At 56.0% G+C, this 25,940-nt stretch overlaps 2 protein-coding genes across 2 annotated transcripts; one reads left to right on the top strand and one right to left on the bottom strand.

Moving 5' to 3' along the window:
- The first annotated feature begins 833 nt into the window (after positions 1 to 833).
- On the top strand, positions 834 to 6,481 carry UNC119 (unc-119 lipid binding chaperone). The gene is made up of 5 exons (XM_027516726.1): positions 834 to 1,114; positions 4,556 to 4,669; positions 5,172 to 5,274; positions 5,389 to 5,561; positions 5,808 to 6,481. The coding sequence occupies exons 1-5, from the start codon at positions 895 to 897 to the stop codon at positions 5,918 to 5,920; spliced, it is 723 nt and encodes a 240-aa protein (XP_027372527.1). The 5' UTR covers positions 834 to 894; the 3' UTR covers positions 5,921 to 6,481.
- A 4,368-nt stretch (positions 6,482 to 10,849) lies between these two features.
- On the bottom strand, positions 10,850 to 25,433 carry FOXN1 (forkhead box N1). The gene is made up of 8 exons (XM_027518302.1): positions 25,311 to 25,433; positions 24,443 to 24,901; positions 21,959 to 22,069; positions 19,897 to 20,027; positions 18,471 to 18,567; positions 14,814 to 15,021; positions 14,137 to 14,628; positions 10,850 to 12,399 (listed from the first exon to the last, which is right to left on the bottom strand). Exons 1-8 carry the CDS (start codon positions 25,431 to 25,433, stop codon positions 12,086 to 12,088), a joined length of 1,935 nt encoding a protein of 644 aa, XP_027374103.1. The 3' UTR covers positions 10,850 to 12,085.
- Positions 25,434 to 25,940: the final 507 nt, after the last annotated feature.

Below are 25,940 nucleotides of genomic sequence, written 5' to 3'. Positions count from 1 at the left end.
AATTTCCTGGGTTGTCTAGCAGGGGGTCTGGGAGAGAAGTAGCAGTGTAAGCTCTCAGATACTAACTGATTCATAAATTCTAAAGAAGAATATATAGTTGGCCCTTGAACAACGTAGTGGGTGAGATGCCTACCCTCTGTGCATTCAAAAATCAGATGATAATTTATATTTGGCCCTGTTTATCTGCAGTTCCATACCCACGTGTTCAGCCAACCTCCCATTGTGTAGTATTGTAGTATTTTCTATTGAAAAAAAATCCAGATAGGTGGACCCACTCACTTCAAACCCATGTTGTTCAAGGGTCAACTGTGTTGAGTACAAGCTGCAGTGGGCACTGTACTAAGTGTTAGGTATTATAGAGAACAAAGACAAGATCTCCAGTTTCACCGAACTGGTCTTGTAGGAGGACCGGTCAATGAGCAAATGAAACGAATTTCAGATGATGCATTAGATAAAAACAGGCTGATCAGATAGTGACCGGGTGTCTGAGAGGGCCTCTGAGCGGATGACATTTGAACTGAGACCGGAAGAATGAGAGGAGGCCATCTGGGGGAAGAGCATCCCAGGCTCTGAGATGGGAACTCACGTGCGGGTCAGAGGGAAGGGCAGAGTGGCTGGAAGCCAGCGAATAAGAAGGAGTAGGTAGCCAGGACCCCTGAAAACCCCTACTGGAAAAATGAACGACGTCCCGGGCAGGCCCCCTCCCTGCCCCGGGTCAGCAGCCCAGGTGGGCGGGCGGTGGGCGGATCCAGCGCCGGGCCCACCCCGGGGGCGGGGCGGTACCTGGGGCCCCGGTCCGGCCGGGGGCGGGGCTGCGGACGCTCCCCCTTCTCTCGGCTCCAGCCGGCGCAGGCAGCCGCGGCGGCAGCAGGCTAGCCGTGGCCCCGCGAGGCCATGAAGGTGAAGAAGGGCGGCGGCGGGGCCGGGACGGGAGCGGAGCACGCTCCAGGGGCCTCGGGCCCGAACGTGGAGCCCAAGCCGGAGCTGCAGGCGGAATCCGAATCCGGGTCCGAGTCGGAGCCGGAGGCAGGCCCGGGGCCCAGGCCGGGGCCGCTGCAGAGGAAGCAGCCGATCGGGCCGGAGGACGTGTTGGGGCTGCAGCGGATCACGGGCGGTGAGCACCCGCGAGGCAGCGCCGCCCGCGGGCGGGAGTGAGAGAGCACGAGAGGGGGCCCTCGGGGCGCGCGGAGCCCGGGCCCCCGCCCCCTTTCCCGCCCTCCCCCCCGCCTCCCCTCCCCCACCCGGGTCCCCCTCGCTTGTGTCCTCTACCCTTCTGCCTCCAAGCCTGAGATCTCCATGTCCCCCCTTCCCTCGATCTCTCTCTGCTCCCCCCTTGCCCCTTTAGAGATTCGTTTCCACCCCTTTCCTTCCTTTTTGAGGAGTCCATCCCCCTTTCCAATGGTGAAGGTGGGGCAGCAGCTGCAACTGTGACCCCCTCCCCACAGAGTCTTCAGAGTCCTTTGAAGATCTTCTCTGCAGTAACGAGGAGGGGACTGAATGCAGTCAGTCCCCGGTCTCCTCCACCCTAGAGGCTAGGTGTGGTATCAAAACCCTTAGGTCTCCTTCACACTGGACACCCCCAGGAAGTCTGGGGCCATCGCTCTCCCCAGGAAAGGACCTGAAGAGGAAGCTTCAGTGGTTTGACTCTGGGCTTCTCAAGGAAGTGGGTTAATACCCCCTTTAGCCTAAACTAGGGCCTGTCCTCTTCTGGGAGGCCAAACCACCACTGTGGTTGAGTTTCTGAGCTGGATTGCCAAACTGAAGTTCCAACTTGGCCGTCCTATTGGCTGTGTGACCTTGGGCTAATAACTTCACCTCTCTGAGCATATTCATCTGTAAAATGGGAATAATGACCCCTACCTTTAGAGAGCTGTTGTGAAAATAAATCCTCTGATTTTGCACTGTGCCTGGCAGGCCGTGCATGCTCTGTAAATAGGGCTCTTTTGTCAATACTGAGGGCCCCACAGGACTGCTCATGGCTGCTGCTTGGAGGCAGACAACTGGGCATTCAGGGGAGGGGAGGGGGTCACCGTAGGCAGGGAACAAGGGAGGGAAGTCTCATGGCAGAGGCCGTGGCTGAGCCTGAAAGAACAGAAGGCGCTTGCAGAGGCAGTGGCCTTCTATCTTGGCCTCATTGGTTAGTAACCCTGCCCTGGCTCCCTCTGTGAGGGCAACTTTTGGAGTCCCCCTGTGAGGGTAGGGAGCAGTTGCTGGACTGGGCCTGAGCTCTAGCGGTGCAGGAGCAGAAGAGTCCAGGGCTTCCAAACAGCTGTGGAGGGGACTGTGATGGCAGGTCTAGGCCTGTGCATCTGGGTCCCCAGGGGACCAGCATCTCCCTCCTCTCTTAGCCAGGCAGCAGCCATTCTTGGCTGGACCCCTGGAGCACTGAACTGCCTTACCCAAGCAGGCAGTAGTAAAGGGAGGGCACCTGGACCAGTCTGATGGTGGTGCCAGTTGGGCTATAATTGGCAACAGCAGCGTTTAGGATTCAGGTTAGCTCTGGAGCAGAACTTCCTTATAGGATGTCTAACTTGTCCCAGTCCTAGGTAACTTTTGAGGTGATTTTGCAGAGGGGCTTCTAGCCCATATACAACTGTGTGTCTGAATTTGGAGGAAATTCATAGCCCTTACAGATTCAGCATCTGTGGGCGATTAGAGGAAGAGTCTTCACTGGATCCCTCTCCTTTGTGGAAGCTGAGAACAGGGCTCCAGGACGCTCCCCACTGGCACCCCTGCCTGTCTCCTCTGACCCTAATCGCACAGGTCTGAGTTTGTTCTTCCTGGATTACCCAGCCCTGAATCCAGCTTAGGAAGCTATTTGTGGCTGAGGCGAAGGGAGCAGTTGTGTTCTGAGCTCTCAGCCACTCTCCCCCTTATCCGGCCTGACCCTGAGTCCCAGGCATCATCCTTCCCCGTCTGGGGTAGGGAGTGGAGGTGGTGTCCTGAACCATGGGCATCTTCCATTCCTCACTTCCTCTAAGGACTAAGGGATTGATAGGTTGAGTTTGCAGTAGAAGAGACAGAGGTCACACTGCAAATTGTTCTCCAATGAGAGGAGAGGCTCCAGAAGTTAGGGAATGGGGGAAGGAGGGGAATTCTATGGGGAGCCGGGAGCTGGGCGACTAGGATGCTGTTCCGAGTTCTGCCTCTTCCTCTCCTCTGCCCTGCACTTTCCTCCTACGTCTTTGGATTAGTGTTTACTTTCTGTGAAAATAAGTTGTGAGCAGGGTGAGGTAGGACCTGCCTACTTCCATTCCTCCTGTCCCCACTGTGGGCTGTGATGGGCAGGCCAGGGCTCCAGCCCCACCATAAGCCCTGCTGGACCCTAAGTGCCAGGTGGCCACCAGGAGGGCTTCCTGGAGGGGGCTGCCCAAGGCTTGGGAAGAGAGAATGACTTTACATTCACTTCCTCTTCCTGCCCCAGAGGAATCAGTGGTGGCCTAGGGGCCTAGCGGGTGATTTCCGGGCCTCTGCGGGGAGGATGTGATGCTGTGCGGGCACCAGAGCCCCCACTGCACCTCTCTGTTTCTTCCTATTTGCTGCTGGGGCCTCCTCCCTGAGTGCTTGCAGTTGCTGCTGCAAGAGTGGTGAGGGTTGATCAGGCCCTGCTATTTCTGAGCTTCCTCAAGCCGGGCCCACCACTGTTCCTGGTTCCTCTTCTGGGCTCAAGGATCCCCCTTACCCCAGTCACAGCCCTGCTACACCTGCCACACCCTCTTACTGGCCTTGCCTCTTCTCTCTGGGATGGCTCAGAGTCAAGGGTGGATGGATGACCTTTAAGGGGTGTTCCCTCTGTAGACCTCCTCTGCTAAGACCTCCTCTTGTTTGAAGATCAGTGGGGGATGAGAGCAAAGGTAGCTCCCTTTCCATCTCCACACCCCCCTCCCCCCCAAATATTCCAGGCTCTGGGCTTGAGTCAGCAGAGCTTTGAGTAAGCTGCTTAAGGGAGCTGGGTTTGTATAAGCCTCTTATGGGGAGAGGAGGGGCCTGGGGGGTGAGGTAGAACAAGGAAGGGGTTGTTTGCCCCAGCGCTACCTAGGTCAGATAAAGTCCTTGCTTGACACAGTTAGATGTGGCACCGGGGGCAGCTGTGGGGCAGAGGAGGGGCAGGGGTATCCTCTCTGGAAACTGTGTCACCCCCATTAGAGCGAGGTTCCTAAAAGCAGGACTCTATCTTCCCTCTCGGGGTGGTGGGGGGCAGGGCTTCCCACCCAATTCTAGACTCGTTTGGTTAAAAGTCACCGAGCCACTCCTGACATAGCAGAGGCTGGAATGAAGGGCCCTCCACCCCCGGGGTGGGAGGGAAAGTGTGGGGGAGGTGGTCTTGTCCTCCATCCTACCCCTCCCTGATCCAGAAACTACTAGGAGAGAACCTTTTGTCCGCCGTTAGATCCCAAGAGCAGAGCTATGTCTCCCCCACACTCTGTGGGGGCTCCCTCAGGTTAGAGGCTCAGTTCTCTCTGTCTGCAAAGCAGTCACCCTAGGGATCAGAGAAAGTGGTAGCTAGTCCGGGGTAGCTAGGTCCCTTCCTCGCTCAGCCGCCTGTCTCCCTTAGACTACCTGTGCTCCCCTGAGGAGAATATCTACAAGATTGACTTCGTCAGGTTCAAGATTCGGGACATGGACTCAGGCACTGTCCTCTTTGAAATCAAGAAGCCCCCAGCTTCAGGTGAGTGCATTGGGTACGCCATCATCCACAGAGGAAGTGGGCCACCCAGGGACTTCGGAGGCCCCTGAGGAGTCAGAACAGAGCTGGGATTGGCACCCAGGTCTCCCCAGGAGTCACCAAGCAGCAGGGCCCTCTGCCTGGGGCTGGGCTGCTGGTTTACCTTCCCCTGGGTCCCTGGGGTTGGACGTCTTGAGAGGACAATCCTGCCTCTTCAGTCCCTACCAGCCTGCCCCCTGTAGGCCCCCTTGGGAACTGCAGTCCCAGAGGCCCCAGGTCTTTTTATCTCTTGGGGCTCTGGGACTCTTAGTTGAAACTGGTGACCTGCTGACCAATTTAGAAGCAATTGGACCCATCTGGCCAATGGTCTGAACCCTCAATATGCATCAGGATCTCCTGAGGAGTTTTGAAAGAAATTCAGACAGATGAGGTCCCTGGGGTGAAACTCCGGGTGGGCATGGGCCCCACCTGAAGCCCACTGAGCCCCAGCTGGGGTACATTACAGAGCGGCTGCCCATCAACCCGCGGGACCTGGACCCCAATGCTGGGCGCTTTGTCCGCTACCAGTTCACGCCTGCCTTCCTCCGCCTGAGGCAGGTGGGAGCCACGTGAGTCACTGGGCCGGGGAGAGGGTTAAGGGTAGGGGTGGAAAGGAGCCCTTCCTGAGTTCTTGCTGAGCCCCTCCTGGGGCCCAGCTCAGCCCCGCCCCCTTCTCTGCTCAGGGTGGAGTTCACAGTGGGAGACAAGCCTGTCAACAACTTCCGCATGATTGAGAGGCACTACTTCCGCAACCAGCTGCTCAAAAGCTTCGACTTCCACTTTGGCTTCTGCATCCCCAGCAGCAAGAACACCTGCGAGCACATCTACGACTTCCCTGCTCTCTCCGAGGAGCTGAGTGCGTTGGGGGGTGTGGACTCAGAGGGACCAGGTTGGAGGGAACGTGGGTCTGGGCCCCTCTCTTCCCCTTACAGCTCTCTTGTGTCTAGCCACCATTCCTAAGCCACCTATAGGGAAACTGAGACCCAAAGAGGCTGGAGGAACTCTTTGTTCAGCTTGTCCCCGTCCCCGAGTCCTGAAGCCCCTGCCGTGACCTGGCTCAGGCTCCTGACCTTTGTCCCAACTGGCTGGGCCTCTCTTGCAGTCAACGAGATGATCCGTCACCCATATGAGACACAGTCCGACAGCTTCTACTTCGTGGATGACCGGCTGGTGATGCACAACAAAGCTGACTATTCCTACAGCGGGACGCCCTGACTCCCCAAGCCACCCCCTACCTCAGGAGGGTCCTGGGCCCACAGCCATGACCACCCCAACACTCACCTCTCAACCCCGGGTCTTCTGTTGGAGGAGTGTTGCCGAAGCCCTGAGCCAGTGTTGGGAGGGAGGGAGCCTGAGGTCCCCCAGTCCAAGCCTGTGCAGCCCATGGGGCCTGGCATGTGGGGTGGGGTTGTAGCGGGGCTGTCCACCTGCACATTCCAGGAAGACCTCCAGTTGGAGGAGTAGCCAGGACTTCCGGACAACCTAGTTGGCCCTAGCCTCTTGGGCCCAAGTTGCAGAATAGAGATCCCCTATCCAGGCTTTTCCCCTGCCCACCACCGACAGGCCATTTAGAGTTGTAAATTCACAGATGAAGTTCCATGCGGGGTCTGGCAGTCAAGCTTCCCAAGGGAGTCTGGGCCCTGACCCTAGCCCCGGTCTCTACCATCAGGGGCTGAGATCCTGCCTGAGGTGTGGGAAGGACCTGCCCAGATTATAGCCTGTGGTAGGGGCTGGACCAACTGTATATAGTTTTCAATAAACTCTCCTTTTCTGTTCTCTGGTTGTGGGCCGGCATATGTGTATGGTGGTGGCTGGCGGGGGTACTCCTGTCTCCTGATCCTCTGCACCTGGATACCACTCCTGGCATCTAGAGTTGGTATTTAGTATGCGTTGCAGCTGGAAAGGGTTTTTTCTTTTATAAGGATGGTGACCTGAACGCTCAGAGGAGAAACTTTGGCCCAAAGTCGTAGCTAATCTTGAAGAACAGAGGCTGGGACAAGGGCCTGCGACTCGGGTGGGAGGGAAGGTGTTGGGAAGGTTGCCTTGCCGTCTACCCCACCTTCTCTGAACCCAGAGGCTACTAGGACCGTTAGGTTGTCCTTTTAGCCTTCATCAGAGAGAAGGCTAAGGCCTGGCACCCTCTTGCCTTCAGCTGCCTTGAGGACCCCAGGCTTGGCTGCCCTGCATATAATCCTGCCCCCAGCCCGACCCCAGTTCCAGAGGATGTCTTCATTTTCTTAATGGAAGAAATTCAGAAACAGGTAGATGGAGAGTTTATGTCAGGGTTTACAGCCTATTGTTCTAGGCACTAATTTGAATACACTTGGCACTATTTCTCTCTGTAGCCTGAATAGTTAATCTATAATTAATCTAAGCCTGCAAGGCCTGGAAGTGCTGCAATTCACCTGGGTTCTGTGGAACCCTTGCGGGAGGGCCAAGATCTGGGCTGAACCCTGGGATTCTAAAATGAGTGAGACATTGGGATTTCCCTGGTGGTCCAGTGGCTAAAATTCTGCTCCCAATTCAGGGGCCCCAGGTTTGATCCCTGGTCAGGGAAATAGATCCCACATGCCTTAACTAAGACCTGGTGCAGCCAAATAAATAAATGAGTGAGACACAGGGAACAGATATCTGTCCTAGAATAAGATGAACGGGGCACACAGGGGAGCAAGAGTCATCCTGCTTGGAGGGTTCTAGCGAGGATTCGTGGATGAATCCTATCCACCCCAACATTCAGCCCGCAAAACAGGGACTCAGTCTCAACTCCCATCTCTAGCTCCATCCAGTCACTGGAGATTTCGCCTCTTAAAAGTTTCAACTTCATCTGCTTCTCTGCAGTTCTTTACCTCTCACTCTAATGCCTACAATATCCTCCTCAGCACCCCTCTGCCTCTCGTATGGAAGTACTGGGGAGCATCCTGACATGACTACTTAATAGCTGTGCAATGTTGGCAGGGCAAGTTAACCTCTGCGCGCCAGCATTTTCTGAAAAATGGGCGTTAATCCTCAGAGTTGATTGTGGACAGTCTAACACATGTAAGGCATTCAGGCTTGGGCCTAGCATTCAATATATATTGGTTATTAGCTTCATTCCAATCCACCCTTCACTCAGCTGTCACAAATAATCTGACCAGGTCATTCCTGCTTAATCTCCTCAGTGGCCCACCATCATCTTCAGGAGAATTGCCAACACCTGGATTGCAAGGCTCCACACGTCTTTCATATTGTAAATATTTACTTTCCTGAAAGCAACTGATAAATCGGGCCTCCAAACACTTGCTTTATGCTGTTCCCTTTGTTTCAGTGCTCTCTGCCCATATCTTCCTGTCTAAGTTGTCCTGAGTTTTCAAGCATTTATGATGCTGACTGGATTATGAGGTGGTTACCGGACTCTCCTGGTGTTAAGTGGCCTGGGGGCAGGAATGCCAAATGGTCTCCAATGAATGACACACTCAATACGAGCACTCCACCCCTCACAATGGAGGGTCATGAGAGTGCAGGGAGCGTGCTAAATCGAATCGGGCGGATGTTCTGGATTGGTCCTGCTCTACTTCCACCTTCAGACAGGTAGGGCGGTCCCTGTTTTGAGGTCCTCATCCCTGGAGCATGTATCAAAGAGGCTGTCCTCTGGTGAGGCCTGGCAGAGGCCTGGCTGGGAGAAGCCTTGGACCCCTGCCTCCTTTTAAGTCTTCATGCCTCTGGCACTAGTCCTGCTGCTAACGGTGCACCTGGGTACATTTGGGTCCTGGCACTTTTCCTGGGAACCAAGAGAATCCCTGGGCTATAGAAAGAGGAAGAAACGGTCGGGTGGGGCTTGTTCTGGTCCTGGTGCTGATGAGCTGTCCTTGAAGGCTGAGCTGAACCTTGCAAGAGCTGTGCCTCACATTCTCTTTGAAGTCAGCCAGATATTTTTTGCTTTGACTCCTTAGGGGTGTCATGAGGACCCTACCATTGGGTTGGGCAGGAAAGCCCAGATACTGCAGGGGAACCCACCACTCATGCCAATTTGGGCTGAAGCTAGGGGTGCCCGTAGGAACTACCAAACCCACTGAAAATTTTTGAGATGCTTCCCTTCCAGTCAGTGAAGAATTGCTGTCCCCAGCCCCCAGTGCCTTCCTCCCTAGCCTGGCCCCTCCCCTGGGAGCCACCCTCCATTTTCCCACCACCTGGCAACTAAAGTAAGGGTGCTTTACTTTTCTGGGGGTTGGGGACACACCACGCAGCTTGTGGAATTTTAGTTCTAGACCAGGAATTGAACCAGCGCCCCCTGCACTAGAAGCGTGGAGTCCTAACCACTGGACCACCAGGGAAGTCCTAAAGGGGGCTTTCCTTTTTTGTGTGTCATGGACCCATTTGTTGTCTCTACTGAAGCCTGTGGATCATAAGCTTTTATGTACAATAGTATGTTGTAATCCTATATATTTTATGTGTTAAAAACTATACATCGATATATAGATATATTCTGCGATGCCTGTATTATATTATGAAAACATCTGTGATTTCTTATGTGATTCCTCTACCTAATGACACAGTCACAAATTCTGTGAAAAGTTATTGTGATTTGTTGCCGACATTCTTAATCGAGGGAAATGCTAAATTCGAGGTAGAGATAAGTGAAAATGAAGGTGAAATTTATTTATCCAAGTTCATGGACTCATTAATTCTAACTGGTTTTAGAACTCTCAGGTTTACAGCCCCTAAACCTGAGAAGTTAAAAGGGTTAATTTTCCACCAATAGAGAACTTTCAGACCCTGGGGATCCATTCAAACAATTCCTCTGAACGGTGGGCGAACACATGATGAGCGGCCAGCAGGGGGCAGCATATGAGCAGAAGTGTGGGGCTCAGTTCAGAGAGCCGCAGCCACTCAGCTGTTTCTTGGTTTGTTTTGTTTTTCCGCCCAGTTTTTAGTCCAAGGGCCAGTCTGGCTACAAACAAACAAACATGAGGCCCCAAGGCTTATCTGCTTGCCCCCTGTCTTACTTGCACAGGGGCAAGCTCACTTACATGTGTGCCGAATGGGCCCATAGGATTGAGGTTGGACTGACAGCCTCCAGCTGCCTAGGCTGGAGGTGTAGAGGAGGTCATCTGAGCCCCCAGGGTCCGAGGTTCTGAAGCAAGGAAGTAGGTCCCAGTAAAGTTCTCCCATGGAACACTTACCCTGCTCTTGGGGGCTTGGGTATCAAGACACAAGCCTGGGGTTGCCCGGAGCTGGGGGCTTGATAGAGAGGCTTCACCCTTCGTATTGCACAGGGCTGGGCTGGGTCGGGGTGGAGGTGGGGGTTCTTTCTCTTGGGCACACTGGCTGGCCATGCCTCACCCCACCCCACCCCTGCAGCCCTCTAGCTCTGGCCCCAGCGTTAGAGCCTCGGGAGGGAGCGTGCTGATGGAGGGTAGGGTTCTATTATGGGATCCTCTGCAATAATGTCCTCTGGCTGAGGTAGGTGGCATTGGCTGGCCCCCAGGCCCTGGCCCTTGGGAAAACTTTCTAAGCAGAAGGCCCACCCATGGCTGCTCTGAGATCGAGGTCCAAGGTCCATGGATAAGCTTTTGGCTCCCACATTTGCCCTATCCCCATTCAGGCCGAATGTGGGGCTGCCTCCCAGGCAGCTGTTTGGTGACAGCAGCTTGCCTGGTGGTGGGACTGAGTGGGGCCCTGACCCTCCAGAGACCACCCTCCAGGGCCAGCAGGGCACACAGCGCCAGGCTACGTTTCGTTCATGCCACCTGTGGAAACCAGAGCCCAGAGAGGGAAAGATGAGGGCAGAAAGGCACAGTCTGGATAGGGAAGTGACCCCTTCTTAGTGTGAGGAGATGGAGGCTGAGGAAGGGACAGATCTCAGGAGGAAGGGATGTGGGGAAGGGTACCTACTCCCTCCTTCCCTCCCTGCTTCTGGACAGGGCAGCCGCTGCTTCCAATCCTTCAGGAAGTTTTCCTGGGAAGAGATGCTCCCCGGGCCCCGCCCCTCCGCCCCACCTCATCCCCTTATCCTTTCCTTGCTGTTCAGAAGCCCTCTGAGATGCCTCATTCTTCAAATTGAAACTTCTAGGTCTGGGTGAGGGTTGGGGTAAGATCACAGGCTCAGGGAATCTACCTTTTTGCTCCAGGGAGGGGAGGTCCAGAAACGAAGTCTTGGTAGCTGAGACCACAAGGCATTTGCTTTATTGTTCCAGGACAGGGAACAGTGGCAGGCCATCAAGGGTTCTGCTTGTGTCTCATCTGAGCCTGGGCCCAACCTCGGGGGGAGGGGGTGTCCTTGTCACCCTCAGGCCCCGGGCAGGCTGAAGCTCCCACTTAGCCTACTTGGTGTGGGTCGGGCTCTCAGGTAGGACACGGTGGGCACCCCCTTGCTCCAGGGGCATCCTGGACCTGCCAAGTGGTCAAAGAGAGCAGGCATGGGTGCTCCCACACCAGCCTGAAGCAGAGTTCCCTCCCTAACTGCCCAGGCTGTCTGAAACAGGAGTATTCATAAGCTGGGACCTAAGCTACATGAAGCTCTCAGGGGTGACTGTAGTGACCTGCAGGGGCCATTCCGGCACCCAGGGCTGGGGCAAAAGGACACTTTCAAGTTTCCGAGGGCAAGGGTTTTTCCAAACACTTTGTGTCGGAAGTGGGCTCAGTTTGGTCCTGGAGCGGACTTTGCCCTCCTGTGTGTCTTCCCCCAGGGGAAGCCAGATAGAGCTTAAGTTGAGGACAGGTTGAGAGCCTGGCAGGGTGGGTGCTGTGAATATCAGCACCCCCTTGGGGGCCCACAGACAACTTTGGGAGAGGTTCCATATCTCCTCCTTCTCGATGGGCTGCTGGGATGAAGATGGGAGAATAAATACAGGGGGCTTCTGGGAAAGATCACTCCTGGAGGGGGGCAGGCCTGCAGAGAATGTGGACGTCAGAAGAGGGTTCCAGGGTGGTCTTGGACCTGGCTGGGGGCCCTGAGCTTTTGATAACCAAACCCTTCAGCTCTCAGCTGCCCCCCAGTGAAGTCTGTGATATAGTTCTGATTCCTCTGGATATAAGGTATGTGAGTGGGTGTATGTCTGCATAACTGTGTGTGTATGTGTGTGTGTGCCTGTGCACATGTACGCGAGAGCCTAAGTGTGGATGAGTGTGAGCCATGGAGAGTGCATTTTCTTCTTCCCCAGACACTTGCTCTCCGGGGTCCCTGGGCCAGGAGCTGGTGTACCAGGCGGTGGAAATGTGCGAGGGGCAGTATCCTGGGTGGTGACTTCTCCACCCCCAGCTGCCAGCTAATAACCAAGTTGGCTTCATGACATAGGGGACAGGGAGTGTGTTTCCTTCCTTGACCTTTAAGGTGAGCCCGATATGGGCGGCCGGCTGGGACTTCCGGGCCAAGCAAAGGCTGGAGCTGCTGTGGGGCATAGCTCAGGCCAGGGCCATGGGCTTGGAGCTGGGGCTGAGGTACACAGAGGGGCCAGTAGGGGCCGCGGGGGGTGTGGGCTCCAGCTCCATGAAGGCAGAGTAGAGGGTGGTGAGATGCAGGTCACCCAGTGCCCCGGAGCCCCCGTTGCCTGGGGGTGCCAAGTCGCCTGTCCCACTGCCAGTCTCGGCCAGACAGGGCCCAGGGGGATAGCAGGGAGGGGGAGCTGGTGGCACCGAAGACGATGTCGGCGATGAGGTCACCAGTACCAAGGGGTCAAGGGCCAAGCTGTCATCCTTCAGCTGTTCCCACAGGTTTCCTATTTGGGGGAGAAAACAGGCGTCACTGGGAGGCACCAACGAGCCCTGTCTGCCTCTCACCCCACACTCTCACACGCTAAAGAGAGCAGGACTGGGGTGACACTGATTGGAGAGCAGACCTTTGGCACTAGCTCTGTGACCCCAGGCAGTTGCTAAACCTCTCTGCATCTTCCTCCCATGTAGGACATTTTGAAAGCCATAGCCCAGATGATCTCTGTGGCTCTTTTTTTGGGGGTGGGGGAGTGGTCAAGGATTTAAGAGCTGCCTGTTGGAAGGGTTGATGCAGATGCTGTACATTCTGGGGTTACCCTGGGTAGGGAGCCCTAGGAACTCTTCACCCTGGCTCTTGTCCAGGTTCCCAAGGAAGGTGAATGTGCAGCCCAGACCAAGGATCTTCCAGTAATGCACCGCAGCATCCAGTGAGCTGGTTGGGCTTCTCCATTGCAGGGCCCAAGGAACAGGAGCAAAGCCCTGTCAGGAAGGACTCCCCATTGGAAGCACTGACTCTGGGATGCAAACTGTGCCGCACCCAATCCCTCTCTGTGTGTCGTGTGACCTGCGTTGTGGCTGGCCAGGGCCTGGGGCTCCTTCCCTGGGGATCAGGGCTGCAGGGTGTGGAGGAAGGGGGCTGAACTAAACCCAAGACTGGCTGCCTGGCTTCCAATCCTAACTCTCCTTCTTTCTAGCTCCGTGACCTTGAATAAGTTACTTAACCATGGTGCGCATCTGTGAAATGGGTTGAATAATCCCTCCTAGCCTATAGGCCCACGTGAGAGAGCACATGTAAAGTGCCTCACAAGATGCCAGACAGTAGGGCTCAGGTAAATGTCTATGGTAGCCCACATATCTATAGATTCTTCTGAGTCTGTGGAGCCCGGCTCCCCACTTCTGGAAGGGGCTGCGGCTCTAGTTGCCTTTCTCTAAGGGTAGCTTCCCAAGACCCGGCTCTCTCCTCATCAGACTGGGAGATCTCTGAGGGTCAGCTGCCCCACCTGCTTGTGGACGTCCCCTACCCCAGTGCACACAGAGGGCCTGAGGCCTGGGTCAGCACCCTTCTTCAGAGCTCCTGTGGCCAGTACCAGGGCCGGGGGGTGCACTGGAGGTTAGATGGGAATGGGTGGGATTGGTCACAGGCAGAGACGAAGCAGGCGAGACGGAATGGAAGAGACAGAATCTCTTCCTGGGACCTGCCTAGCTCCTCGGCCTCCCCTTCTTTTCGGGGCAGATCTCTCTCCTTCTTCTGCATTAGGTGATGAACTCCAAAAATATAGTCACTTCTGGAAATGTTCAGAGTCTCAGTTGCTTACAATCAACTATGGAATAGACCATTGGCCCCTTTCCAGCCTGTATCTTCTTCTGAAGCTACTTGGGGGGCACGCACCCCTGGTCTATATCTTCTTCTGAGGCTGTTGAGCCCAGCTCCCCACTTCTGGAGGGGGATGCGGCTCAAGTTGCCTGTCTCTAACAGTAGCTTCCCAAGACCCAGGCTCTCCCAGGCACTTTCAGCCCAGAGCTGAGAGTGGTTTGGTGATAGGTCAGTTGGAACCAGTTCAAGGGGCAAGAATATTCCTCTTTGACCCTTCACCACCACCACCACCCATTTCCCAGCTCTGGGCTTTCTCTGCTCCAGAAACTGGGCAGTTAGCTGCAACCTGGAGACTGAGACAGGCCGGGCCATGCCACCAGCTGCTCCTCTGAAGGCCTGTCCCACCTCCCCCCTCCCATCCCCAGCTCACCCTGGAAGTCAAAGTCGGTGAGAGAGGGGTTGATGGCGTCCAGGTCAGTGCCAAGGTCTCCGTCTGGCAGCAGGGTGTCATGCATGGTCCTGGCTGGGGAAGGTTCAGCCAGCAGCTTGGCACTGTGGCTAGGTGGGGTGTGGGCAGGCAGAGGCGAGTCCTGGGGGGTGCCTGGCTGGGCCCGCAGCTCTAGATGCCCATCTGGCTGTGGAAACAACGGCTGCGGAGGTCCAGGAGGGGCCAGGCCCGGCGAGAGGTGCGAGTATGTCTGCCCATAGCAGGAGGGTGCGTGCCCCCCAAGTAGGTCCTGCAGGGGATTCTTGCCAGGAATGGGGCCCGGAGCCGGGTGGATTGAGTGCAGTGGCTGGGAGAGCCCAGCTGGAGGTGCCAGGGGCTGGATGGGGCCAGAGCCTGTCAGCCCAGGGGGTGGGCAGCCGAGCAGTGGGGAGCCCAGCTTCTCCCTCTTGTCTCCAATGAGGCTGTCCAGCTCCTCTGAAAAGGCCCAAGAGAGGACACTGTGAGACCTCCTTTCCCCCACAGTCACTCCCAGCCTTGGAAACACATTCAGGCCCTTTCCTTATTCATCAGCTTTCCGTCGCCCAGCTGTTCTCACCACCCCACTCTTAATTTCTTGGCTCTGGGTACCCCGGGTCCACCACGCCGGCCGGCAGCCTCACCTGGCTTGGCCATGCTCTTGCGCACGGCGATGGGGTCTTTCCTCTTCCACTTCTGCAGCTCCTCCTGCATCTTGTCGATCTTGGCTGGATTCAGGGCCCACAGGCAGCCCTTGCGAGAGGAACTTCCCGATTTGTTCTCTACCTTCTCGAAGCACTTGTTAAGAGACAGGTTGTGGCGGACAGAATTCTTCCAGCCATCAGGCGCCGTCTGCCGAAGCAGAGCAAGACACGAATTCAGGCTGGGTTCAGAAAAAGCCCTGGTTGTCTGGGCACACAACTGCTACCCACTCTGGGGCTTGCTGAGCTCTTCAGCGACCAGCCCACACTCAGTCCCATCAGTAGTGGGGCAGGGATGGGCAAGAACCTCAGTCACAGTTATTAGCACCTAAAATCTACCTCCATCCTATCCCATGCCCTTCAGAGGACTGTCGAGGTGATTCATACAGGAGGGGCTGGTGGGTGCTAAGGAGGAGGTGCTGCCCCTCCCCGACCTGGGGTTGGACCACTCCCTGCTGGCTCTCCAGGCCTGTGCTTGGACCCCTGTGTGGAGAGGGCCTTGCCATGCTGAACTCTCTGGGGCTGTGTCTCCCTGCTGTGAGCCTGACTCTGGGGTGTGGGTCCATGAATTCCTTTGAGTGTGAGGACATGTGTGTGCTGCTAAGGATGTGTGTGTGTGAGAAAGTCTCTCTAGGGGTGTGTGTGGATATCCATGATTGTATGTGTGTGTGGGTGTTCACATGCGTGTGTCCAGGGGGCGTGCCCTGGTGGGGAGGCCAGCCCTCAGGCGGGGGATGCTCGTGCCAACAGAATAAACACCCATTAGGAGGCCTGGTCATGCCACCAGTGCAGTAATTGTGCCCAGGGAGGGTTGTAAAAACCATTAGGCTGACTCAGTTGGGTGAGAGGCGGTGGCGGGGGTGCCACTGGGCACCCTCCCCCACTCCCCGCACCCCCCAGCCCAGAGCTCTGTTCCAGGCTCTATGACAGTCCTGGGCCCAGCAGGGGTGACTGTGGGCAGAGCATCCACTCTGCCTGGTGAGGTCCTTCTGCACCCTCACCTCCCGGCCCCTCTCCCTTCCAGCTCACCGTTTCTGCCTAATGAGGGGCGGCCACTCCCTCCTCCCCAGCTCATTTGCCCCAGGGAGCAGCCAGGCTGAATCATGTCCAGCAGAACAGGGACCCTGCCAGCATCGCTGCAAGTGGTTGGCAGGAGCGGCTGAAGCCTTTCTTAGGGGCCACTGGCCTGGGTCAGGGGGCTGGTTGAGATGACCCCCAAGGCTCCCAGGGTCATGAGAGAAGACTCTTAAGCCACCAGACCAGCCAGCTAGGGATTCACCTTCAACTCCCACAGCAGTCCCTATGAGGAGTCAAGACTGTGTGGCCCGGTGGGCAGAGTTAATGGGCACCGGGCCCTTTTACAGCCCCATAAATCTGTGACTTTGGGATGCCAGAGCAGCCCCCACCCCAGCCATTTCCTGTTTGGAAGAGGGATGGTCAGCACTAGCAATTATGTCCAGTGGCTGGAACTTGCCCCATCCCACATCCCTGACTCACAGGGCTTCAGGACGCCCATCTCAGCTGCCTTGGGCGTGAGTGCTGCCCACCCCAGGGTCCACTCTGTCCTAGCCCAGAAAAATGACCTTCAACTGGGGAATGAGAGCTAGAGGTGGGGAGAGGATCTTTGAACTCTTTCCTTAGGTGGGTGGAGGGGATTTGTCAGAGCTGGAAGGAACCTGTGTGCCAACTGGTCCAATCTGACCATTTTACAGACGGGGAAACTGAGGTCCAGAGAAGAAAGGGTCCAGGCTGAGATCACATAAGGAGGCAGGGTCAGAGCCAGACTCCAACTCTGTTCCCTAACTAAGGGCCCTGCCCAGGTCACCCCACCGGATTATCTTTACCACTTGGGGCCCGTCCCATCCTCACAGATGGTTTCTCTCTGAAGTCAAATGTAAACTTGGGAGGGAGGGAGTGATGCAACTGGCTAAGAACAACAACTGGAACCAAAAAAAAAAAAAAAAAGCAGTTAGACCTCTTCACTCCTCAGCCCCATAAAACAGGGATTACACGGCTCCCAGGAAAAATAATTAAGCCAGGAAGATGAGATGTAGGGAGGGGCTGGGGGCCAGGCTGGGAGTTGGCAGGGAGGAAAAGCTGAGAGGAATGGGGCAGGGCCCTCCCCCACTTCCCTCTCTCTGGCCTGACTCCTTGAAGCCTTAGGGGACACTCTAAACGCTTTACAGGTCAATGAGACTTTGGCCCCCTGACATGCTGGGATCTAGAGGGCGAGCCCTGGATACCGGCTTTGCTGCTGCTTGAATCCCAGTGCCATCTCTCCGTGCTCCTCTCCCGTCCAGAAGCTCTGATGGATGACCATGCTTTTTTGTTCTTGGCCAGAACTCTGGCCATCTTGCCCATTTCGTCATTCGGTGGCAGCTCAGCAAGTACGAACTTGCTGGAATTCTTGTTCAGTTGCTAAGTTGTGTCCCACTCTTTGCGACCCCAGGACTGTAGCCTGGTCAGGCTCCTCTGTCCATGAGATTTCTCAGGCAAGAATACTGAAGTGGGTTGCCGTACCCTCCTCCAAGGAATCTTCTCGAGCCAGGAATCAAACCTGCATCTCCTGCACTGGCAGGTGGATTCTATACCGCTGAACCATCAGGAAAGCCCCTTGTTTGAATATCAACCTCAAATTATCTCCAGACAGCAAAATTGGGAAGATGGTGGGGTCAGAAATCACCCACTGGTGGGTGGAGCTGAGTTCTGGATTACCTGGGTCTCAGCTCCCGCCCTTTGCCCGGGCAGCAAGTGAGACTGTATCCATCAGGCTGTACGCCTTGGAGAAGGTACTCCTTATACACAAGTTCTGACTTCCCCTGCACCCACCCCAGAAGGAGGGGTTTTTGTTGGAGGGCCTGAGGAGCCTGCAGACAAGGGAAGTGGGAAGCCAGAAAGCCTGAGCCAGCAGCAAGTGATCCCACCTGCTGTTTGGCCTTGAGCAAATGGAGAGAGAAGGGTGTTTGTCTTGCCTCTAGGGAAAGAGTCTGGTGGAGCCCCAGAAGCCCCTTCTATGGTTGAAAGAGACTAGATCCTGTCCGTGGGAAGGTCAGGTGAAACAGCCAGCTCCCTAGGACACTCTAAGACTGTGAAGCCCACACCCCACTTTCTGGCAGAGCTGCAGCTGAGCCTGCCGCCCACAGAGGCAGATCCTAATCTCTCCCAGGAAGGCAATGAGTTCTGCAGCCCCAGCATCCTGGGTCACATTGGCTGGCAATCTTCCGCCCAAATTCCTCAGTCCCACAGCATCCTGGGGGCAGCGGTGGGAACAGCCTCTCATTTCTTCCCAAGCTCTGTCTCCCCGTTTGGGGTAGGTGGATGCGCCTTGAAGCCTATCAGGTTGCCATGTCCACCTTCCACCAGCATGAGGTCTGACTCCAGCCTGCTGTGTGACCTCTGGTGAATGGCTTGAGCTCTCTGTTGCCCACACAGAACTGTCCTTCTGAAGGGCAAAGGGAAGCATGTGGTGGGAGGGCACACCCTCTCCTGGCTTTCATTCAAACTTATCTCCCACCTCCCAATGTTATCTTCTGGTTCTAGAGAGGTCTGGCTTGCCCCAGGACTTGGGGGTGGTGGGGTGGGGGTGGATTTGGGGCTCACCTTGAAGTAAGGAAAGTGCTCCGTCATAAAATTGTAGATCTCGCTGACAGGAAGGCTCCCAGTTTTACTGTTCTTAAGGGCCATGAAGATGAGGATGCTGAAGGCAGAGAAAGCTCTGAGAGTTGGAACCTCTGATCGGGCCTGGAGTCTTCCCCCACCCTCCTACCCTGGCTGGAACAGTCAAGAAAGAAGAGCCTGCTGCAGAATTCATGGGTGAGAGGCGGTCAAGAGGAGAAAGGATGAGAAAGTATCCACTGAAGTTAGGAATTACTGATATTCGAGGGTCTTGTGGCATCTAAGAAAGCTGGGTTACACTCTTGGCTTTAGTCACTCACTAGCTGTGTGACCTTGGGTGAGTGCCTTAACCTCTCTGAGCCTCAGTTTCCTCAGCTTTGAAAAGAAGAAAGTAATAGCTACCTCAGAGTCGTGAAGATTAAGGATGCTGCCTAGCATATAGAAGGCTCTCATTAAATGGACGCTGTCATTACCAATCAGCCCTCAGCCAATTGCTGGAATATTGGATAGTAAGGCAGGGAACTCAGGTTATTTGAGCCCCTACAATGTGCCAAGCATATTCTCTCAATCCATCCAAAGGCCTGAATACTGCAGTTTTTTGGTTGTTTTTTTTTTTTTTTTTTTTAAGATGAATAAACAGAGGCTTAGAAAGATTAAGTCACTTGCCTGAGGTTTCACAGCTAGTAAATTCGGAGCCTGGACTTGAACCCAGTTCTACTGGACTCCAAAGATTACATGTGCTCTTTTCTGTGCACCATCCTGCCTTCCACAAACCCCTTCTCTGTGCTCCTGGATGATGTCTAAGTACCTTTTCCATTTCCTGAGCTCACCCTGGCTGATGACTTGACCCCATATGAGGCCTGGCACACAGGAGGTTGAGTATCAGTGTTGGTTGGATGAATGGAAGTTCAGATGGAAGGGATCCCAGATGGGCAGGGTGCTGCTGGCCTGGCACCTACAACCCCAGCCCCAGAGCAGCTGCACTAGATCTGGTAGATGCTGAGTAACTGAACCACCTCTGCAGACCTCATCCCTTGTTTACTTCTGGTGGCGCTTTGGGGTGAGGCTTCTCTCTGAGTCTGCAGGAGGGGAAAGGGAGAAGCGTCCCCCCCTAAACTCTCAGTCCCAGGGCCCCAGGAGGCTAGAACCTAGCGGGCTCACCCCAGGGCACCAGCATGTTCTGAGCTGAGCCACAGACATGGCTCCCCAGAGTTGGACGAGAGCTCAGAGGGGAGCTGGTCAAGCCCCCTGCCCCCAGGCTGGATTCTTCTCTCTAGCATCCTTTGGAAGTCTACCAGGTATGACTTCCACCCCCCTACCATTACCCTAATACCTCAAGGATTCCATGTCTCAGTTTCCCCAGGGACTTCTCACCCCTCTTCCTTCTACCCCAGAATGCTGAGAAACATACCTGTAGGAGTAAATGGGTTTTGGGAAGAGGGGCTGGTGCCCGTCGGTGCTGGCCTGGGGTGCGATCCGCTGGTAGGGATAGTGTGAGGAGCCCAGGTAGGGTACAGGGTAGCTGCTGCCACCTGGTGAGTACTGTAGAGGTCAAAGGGGCAGAGTGGTTGCCATGGTAACCAGTCTTCCCAAGGAAGGGAGCCCCCTTCCCCCACTCATACATCCAGAGAAGGAATTGAAACTAGATTCTTCTCTCAAGCGTTCCACCATCCATGGTCATGGGCCCCGAAGGCAGAGCTATCTGAGGCTGGCCAAGGATGTGGCTGTCCTGGGAGGGCCTCTGAGGAGATCCACATTCCAGAAGTCAGGGTCTCAGAGGTCTCAAAGCCTCCTTCAGCATCTTCCTCTCAGCCCTCTAGGTACCCTGGTTGCCATGGTGATAGGACAGGAGCTGAACTAGAGTGTGAGGGGTAGCTCGGGCCCCTGTACCCTTTTGGGCAGGTGCTCCCTGGCATCTCCTGGAGTGCTTGGGCCGGAAGTGGGGTGTCCGGCCTGGGTGTTTGCTGGGCACTGGCCCCTTTTACGAGTTTCAGTGGCTCTTTGAAAGGCCTGGTCGTGGTGGTGGGCCGGTGAGGGTAGGAGGTGGTTTTTACAGCAAAGGGAGTGGCTGCCAGGGATGGTGTTTTATGGGGATGAGAGGGGGGTAGGAGACTCTGACTCCCCCATCTGCTCCAGGCTGAGGTGCTCTTTCCAGGTCACCCGAGAGACACTTAGTGACTGAGTCACCCTCTCTGCAGGCTCCATAAAGCCCTGGGTGAGGCCATCTTGTTCGGGGAGGGGGTGCAGAAAACAGAGGGTATCAGGACAGAGCTGGACACAGTGAGGCCGTCTAGGGTCTGGTAGCCCCTGAGCCCCGCTGTGGCTCGGTTCCTGTTGGGCCAGGGTGCCTCAGGGATGCCCCTATCCTGGGTCAGACTGTGAGCCTCAGGATGGCCCGGCCACTCCAGCCAGGCTCCTCACAGAGTGGGGATGATTCTGTGTTCCCTCTGCTTCCCTCCCTCTCTTTCTTTCTCCCCACAAAGCAAGCAGTCTGACCACCCTCCCGCCCACGTGCCTGTCTCCCTGGCTTGGCCAACATCAGGGCCAATGCCAAAGAGCTGGGAGTAGAACCTGCTCCACAGGCAGGGCCTGTCCCAGTGCCAGGCTGCAGGTGGATGGAGCTGGGCGCTGGGCAGCCACTTGCTCTGTCTTGCCCGGTGACTCCTGGGAGCTGCCTGGCTGCTCTGGGGCACTTTTCTTTCTCTTTTTAAAAACCTCCATCCCCTGCCAGTGTGGGGCAATTACTTGGCATCCTGTGAATCAGGGAGGAGATAAGGCTGAGCAGTGGGGTGGGGAGTGGAAAGAGTGTTAGTCTCTCAGTCGTGTCCGACTCTTTGCGACCCCATGGACTGTAGCCCGCCAGGCTCCTTTGTCCATGGGATTCTCCAGGCAAGAATACTGGAGTGGGTTGCCATTCCCTTCTCTAGGAGATCGTGGGGAGGGGGGATAGGGCCAAAGATGATGGGGACTGGGAGCCTCCAACAGGGAAGATCCCCTAGCTTCACTCCTGGTCCCACCCTGTCTAGGCTAAAGGGAAGTTTGAGGCCAAGGCCACATACCAAGACGGTGGCTGACCCAGGCAGGAGCCCATTGTTTCCTGCGGTGTTCAGCCTCGTGTGTCACCCCACTTAAACTCCTTTTCTCTTTGCTCAGTCCTTGTCTTGTTCTCCTCTTTCCGTTTTTTGGTTCCACCTGGCCCTGCCCCAGTCTCAGCCCCACCCTCTTTGCCAGACCTCTCAGGCACTGCCTGGGTCTCAGACAAGCCCCGCCCACTCTGTGAGAAGGGCAATTGCTTCCCTTCCTGTGAACCCCTGTTCCCCACCCTGGGTGGCCCAGCCTGAGCTTCAGGGCCCTGCTGCCCCTACCTGCCCATCCAGGTGTGCACGCATACACTCACATATACACCCACACATCACACATGAACATAATATCCTGAGACCCTGGGGGAAATTGCCCACCTGCCCCAGACCCACCTGGTGGAAGGGGGGTTGGGTAGGACAGTACATGTGCTGCAAGGGGGGCTGGTAACAGTACATCCCCGGACCACTCTCCAGAGCTGGGGGCTTGACCTTGACTTCTGATCCCTGCTGGAAGGAAAGAAACAGATGACCAGGCTGGACCTTGTCTTTCTTCCTTCCTATCATCCACCTTGAACCTTATGCAAAAGCAATTCCACCTTTGCCTCTAGCAAAGCTTATTCCTGGAGAACAAATACTTGAGAACAGAGGAGGACAAGGATTTTCCCCGAGGAAACTAGACAGCTTAGTGGTGGAGCTGGAGCTGACTGTGCTCCCTACCCCCCACTTCCCTGCAAGTGAGAGGCTGGGGCTGGGCTGTCCAGGGAAGTGGGGGAGACTTGTCGTCAGTCACACTGAAGCTGGGGTAGGACCCTGGAATGGCACAAGGATGCGCGGGCTGACCCCACTCACCAAGCCTGGCTCGGAACCTGCTTCCTGGTTCAGGACCACCAGCCCCTCAGAGAAGATCCGCAAAGGACCACTGCTCTGGAATTCCCATTGCAGAGCCATGGGGAGGGAGCACAGGAAGTGGCCAGACGGGTTGTTCTAGCTGGGGCCCCCAAGGCCCTACTACTTCCTATTCTGCAAAGCCCATGGTAGATCTAGCAGGTTCTCTGGAGGGGGCTAGTGAGTCCCCTCTGCTCTGGGCACCCCCAACTCAGAGCCTCTGCTCTCTGTTCTGAGGAGTCTGTGCTGTGTGCTAAGTTGCTTCAGTCGTGTCTGACTCTTTGCAGCCCTGTGGACCATAGCCCACCAGGCTCCTCTCTCCATGGGATTCTCCAGGCAAGAATACTGGAGTGGGTTGCCATGCCCTCCTCCAGGGGATCTTCCCAACCCAGGGATTGAACCGGTGCCTCTTAGGTCTCCTTCATTGGCAGGCGGTTTCTTTACTGCTCGTACCTCCTGGAAAGCCCCTGAGGAGTCTACCCAGTTGCTAGTCTGCCGGAGCCCTGTACCCTTTCCCACTCTGGCAGAGGGAGTCTGCAGCTGCTGGTGGTGGTGGGGGCCAGATCCTGGCTTCCCACAGGTTGTGAGCCCCATGTGGACCCCCAGGGATGTGCCTAGAGCTCTACCCTGAGGAGGTACCCAGACAGAGAGCACCGCTAGGGACTGGAAGCTAAACCAGGCCAAGAGCAGGTGGACCACTCTTCTTGGGATTACCAGGGGCCTGGGGAGCCAGCATCTGGGCCCAGAGGGTCAAATCAGCTGTAAGCTCTTTCCTGGGTGTGCCCTGGGGTGGCTGATGCAGAGATATCCATAATCGTAGAATCTCAGGCCTAGAAGGGCCATGAATACTATGTCCAACCCTATCATTTGGCCAATGATGGGGCTGAGCCCATAGAAGGGAAGGGATGTGCCCAAGGTCACTCAGCGAGTCAACTATCCTGCTGTGGGTCTTTGGGCCCAAGTTCTTCTCCTTGATCTCTATGGGACCTCAGTTTCTTCTTCTGCAAAATGGAGATAGTGGGAAATCTTTAGAGGGTTTGTCATAAGGATTAAACAGGGTACTTGAAAGGACGCATCTGGCACAGTGACCAGAGGCTGGCACTGAGTGGACATTTACGGGGCAGTAACTGATGGGATGGGGCTTCCTGGGTGGCTCAGCGGTAAAGAATCTGCCTGCAGTGCAGGAGACTTGCAGGAGATGCATGTTTGATCCCTGGGTTGGGAAGATCCCCTGGAACAGGAAATGGCAACCCACTCCAGTATTCTTGTATCTGGAGTAGGCGCAGCCCCAAATGGGAGTGGGTTTTCCTCTTCCCAAGGCAATACGCCTATGGGGTAGGTGCTGGTAAGTATACTTTTCTGATGAGGCTCAGAGAGGTTAAGTGACTTGCCCAAGGTCACAGAGTTTATGGGTATGGCTATGAAAGGACATATTGATCTTCTAAGATGCTTTCAAGGTATTTCTATGAATACACCCAGGCCTCATTCTAGGTAAAGAATGGGGCCTGTAAGTGTCCTTTGAGAAGTCTTAAGTCCTCTCCCAACTCTGTGTGCTGCTGCTGCAATGGAGAACGTGGTGCTCTGTGACTCCTCCCTAAGCCCTTTCTCCAGGCCTCTGGAATGTTTTTCTTCTCGTATTTACATATGGGTGTGAAGGTCTGGCTGGGGATTCTTGACATTCAAACAGAGAGAAGCTGCATATAAGAATCCTGACTCAGGAGTCTCTGGGGAGCTTCCAGCATCCCGGGGTCTGACCAGACTCCCTGACCCAACCCCTTCGACACCGGGCCAGGTCAGCACCCCCTCCCTCAGCTGACCTGGAGGCTCTGGATGAAGCTGAAAGACCCCAACTCTCTGAGCTTGCAGGTGTACACTGACCCTGAGTAGAAAGGTCTGGAAAGGGGATGGCAGAAAGTTTGATCTCAGAAGGCTTTCTGGAGTGCTGGGAACTGGCACAGGGGTGATGGGGTGCGTGCTGGTGCTGGTACTCACCAGGACTTGGGGGCTGTGCTCCTGGCTCGGGTAGGGGAGCCCGTTGCACCAGACCTCGGCAGGGAAGCCAGGCAGGAAGGCCTCAGCCTCCCCCACATCCGCAGGGATCTCCTCAAAGGCTTCCAGTGCCCCCGGGGTCTTAAAGGAGTGTCCATCGAGGGCCAGGGCAGTCTGGGCCTCGGGGAAGACATCCTCGTGGAAATGTCGCTTGTATGGGTGGAAAGGCACGTGGCTGCCCTTGAGGAAGCGCCCGGGACCGCTCGCGGGCCCCTCCTCAAAGCTGAAGCCGGGGTACTTGTCTGAGGGTGAGAGCCGGAAGGGGCCCGGGCCAGGGCCTGCTGGACAGTGGACTTGCTCGGGGCCTGGTGACGCGATGCTGGGGCTGTGGGGGGGCAGTGAGGACTCCCGCTCCGGAGGGCCATCAGGCACAAAAGACGAGCAGCTGAAGCCGGCGTGCTTCTGGGGTGGACAGAGGGTAGACAGCCTGTGAGCGGAGGCTGGATCCAGACCCGACTCTGTGCGAGGGTAGAGGGTCTGTGGCTGAGCTCTGGGGAGCCCCCGGTGGAGGAGGGAGACCTCACCCGCCCTTGGAAGCCTTGATCTGATGAGGACGCACTGCTTCGAACCTCAGATCACCCCCAATAGGACGGATGCACAGCCCTGCCCTGGGAAAGTCCCAGACCCAGGGGACAAGCAGAGGCCCAGATCTCTACACTTCGGCATCTGGGAGTCCCTGGGTACTTGTTTGCTGGGAGAAAGGACAAGACAGAAGCAGGGAGGTCCCAGGGGGGTGGGGGTGATGGCCCACCTGCTGTCGTGCAGCCCTCTGGTCTTGGCCTCAACCCAGGCCAAGGTGCCAGGTACTTACGTTCTGTGGGGCGGGGGAGCCTGGGAGGCCCGGTGCCTGCATGAAGTCCCCTTGGGGCTCGCCCTCCAGCCTGGCAGGGCCCGGCAGCGTGACGTCAGACTGTGGCGGGAGTAGCGACACCATCACCCAGTCCTGGCCTCGAAGAAAGCCGGCTGTGATGAGAGCGAGGACCAGCGTCCGGGGCTGACCAAGCCCGAGTCCACCCCTCCCACCCCCTCCCTGGGCTGGGACCCTGCCTCCAGCCAGACGTCTGATGAGAGAGAGAGACAGACAGGCAGAGACAGACAGACAGACAAGCTGAGAGAAACATCAGAAACAGAAGGAAGCAGATAAACAGTGTGAGAGACAGACGGGGAAAGATACACAGGGAGAAGCTGGGGAACCTGCAGGGACGTGGATTCTGGTGGCCCCGTGAGCCTGGCATGACACTGAGGAGTGTGTGGCCTCTAGGGTTCTCTCCTGTGTCTGCCACACTCCAAAGTACCTGTGACTCTGTGCAGGCCTCTGCCCTTTCTGAGCTTTAGACTCGCCATTTGGAAAACTCGGGGCTTGCATTAGGTGACACGTGAGGGCTCTTTCTGCTCAGACACTCTAGAGTTATAGGAGAACTCTGTGTCCAGCATAGCTGAG

Source organism: Bos indicus x Bos taurus, chromosome 19, assembly GCF_003369695.1.
Source record: "Bos indicus x Bos taurus breed Angus x Brahman F1 hybrid chromosome 19, Bos_hybrid_MaternalHap_v2.0, whole genome shotgun sequence".
Taxonomy (NCBI): Eukaryota; Metazoa; Chordata; class Mammalia; order Artiodactyla; family Bovidae; genus Bos; species Bos indicus x Bos taurus.
The sequence above is the reverse complement of the archived record's forward strand: the minus strand, read 5'-3'. Positions and strand labels throughout refer to the sequence as shown.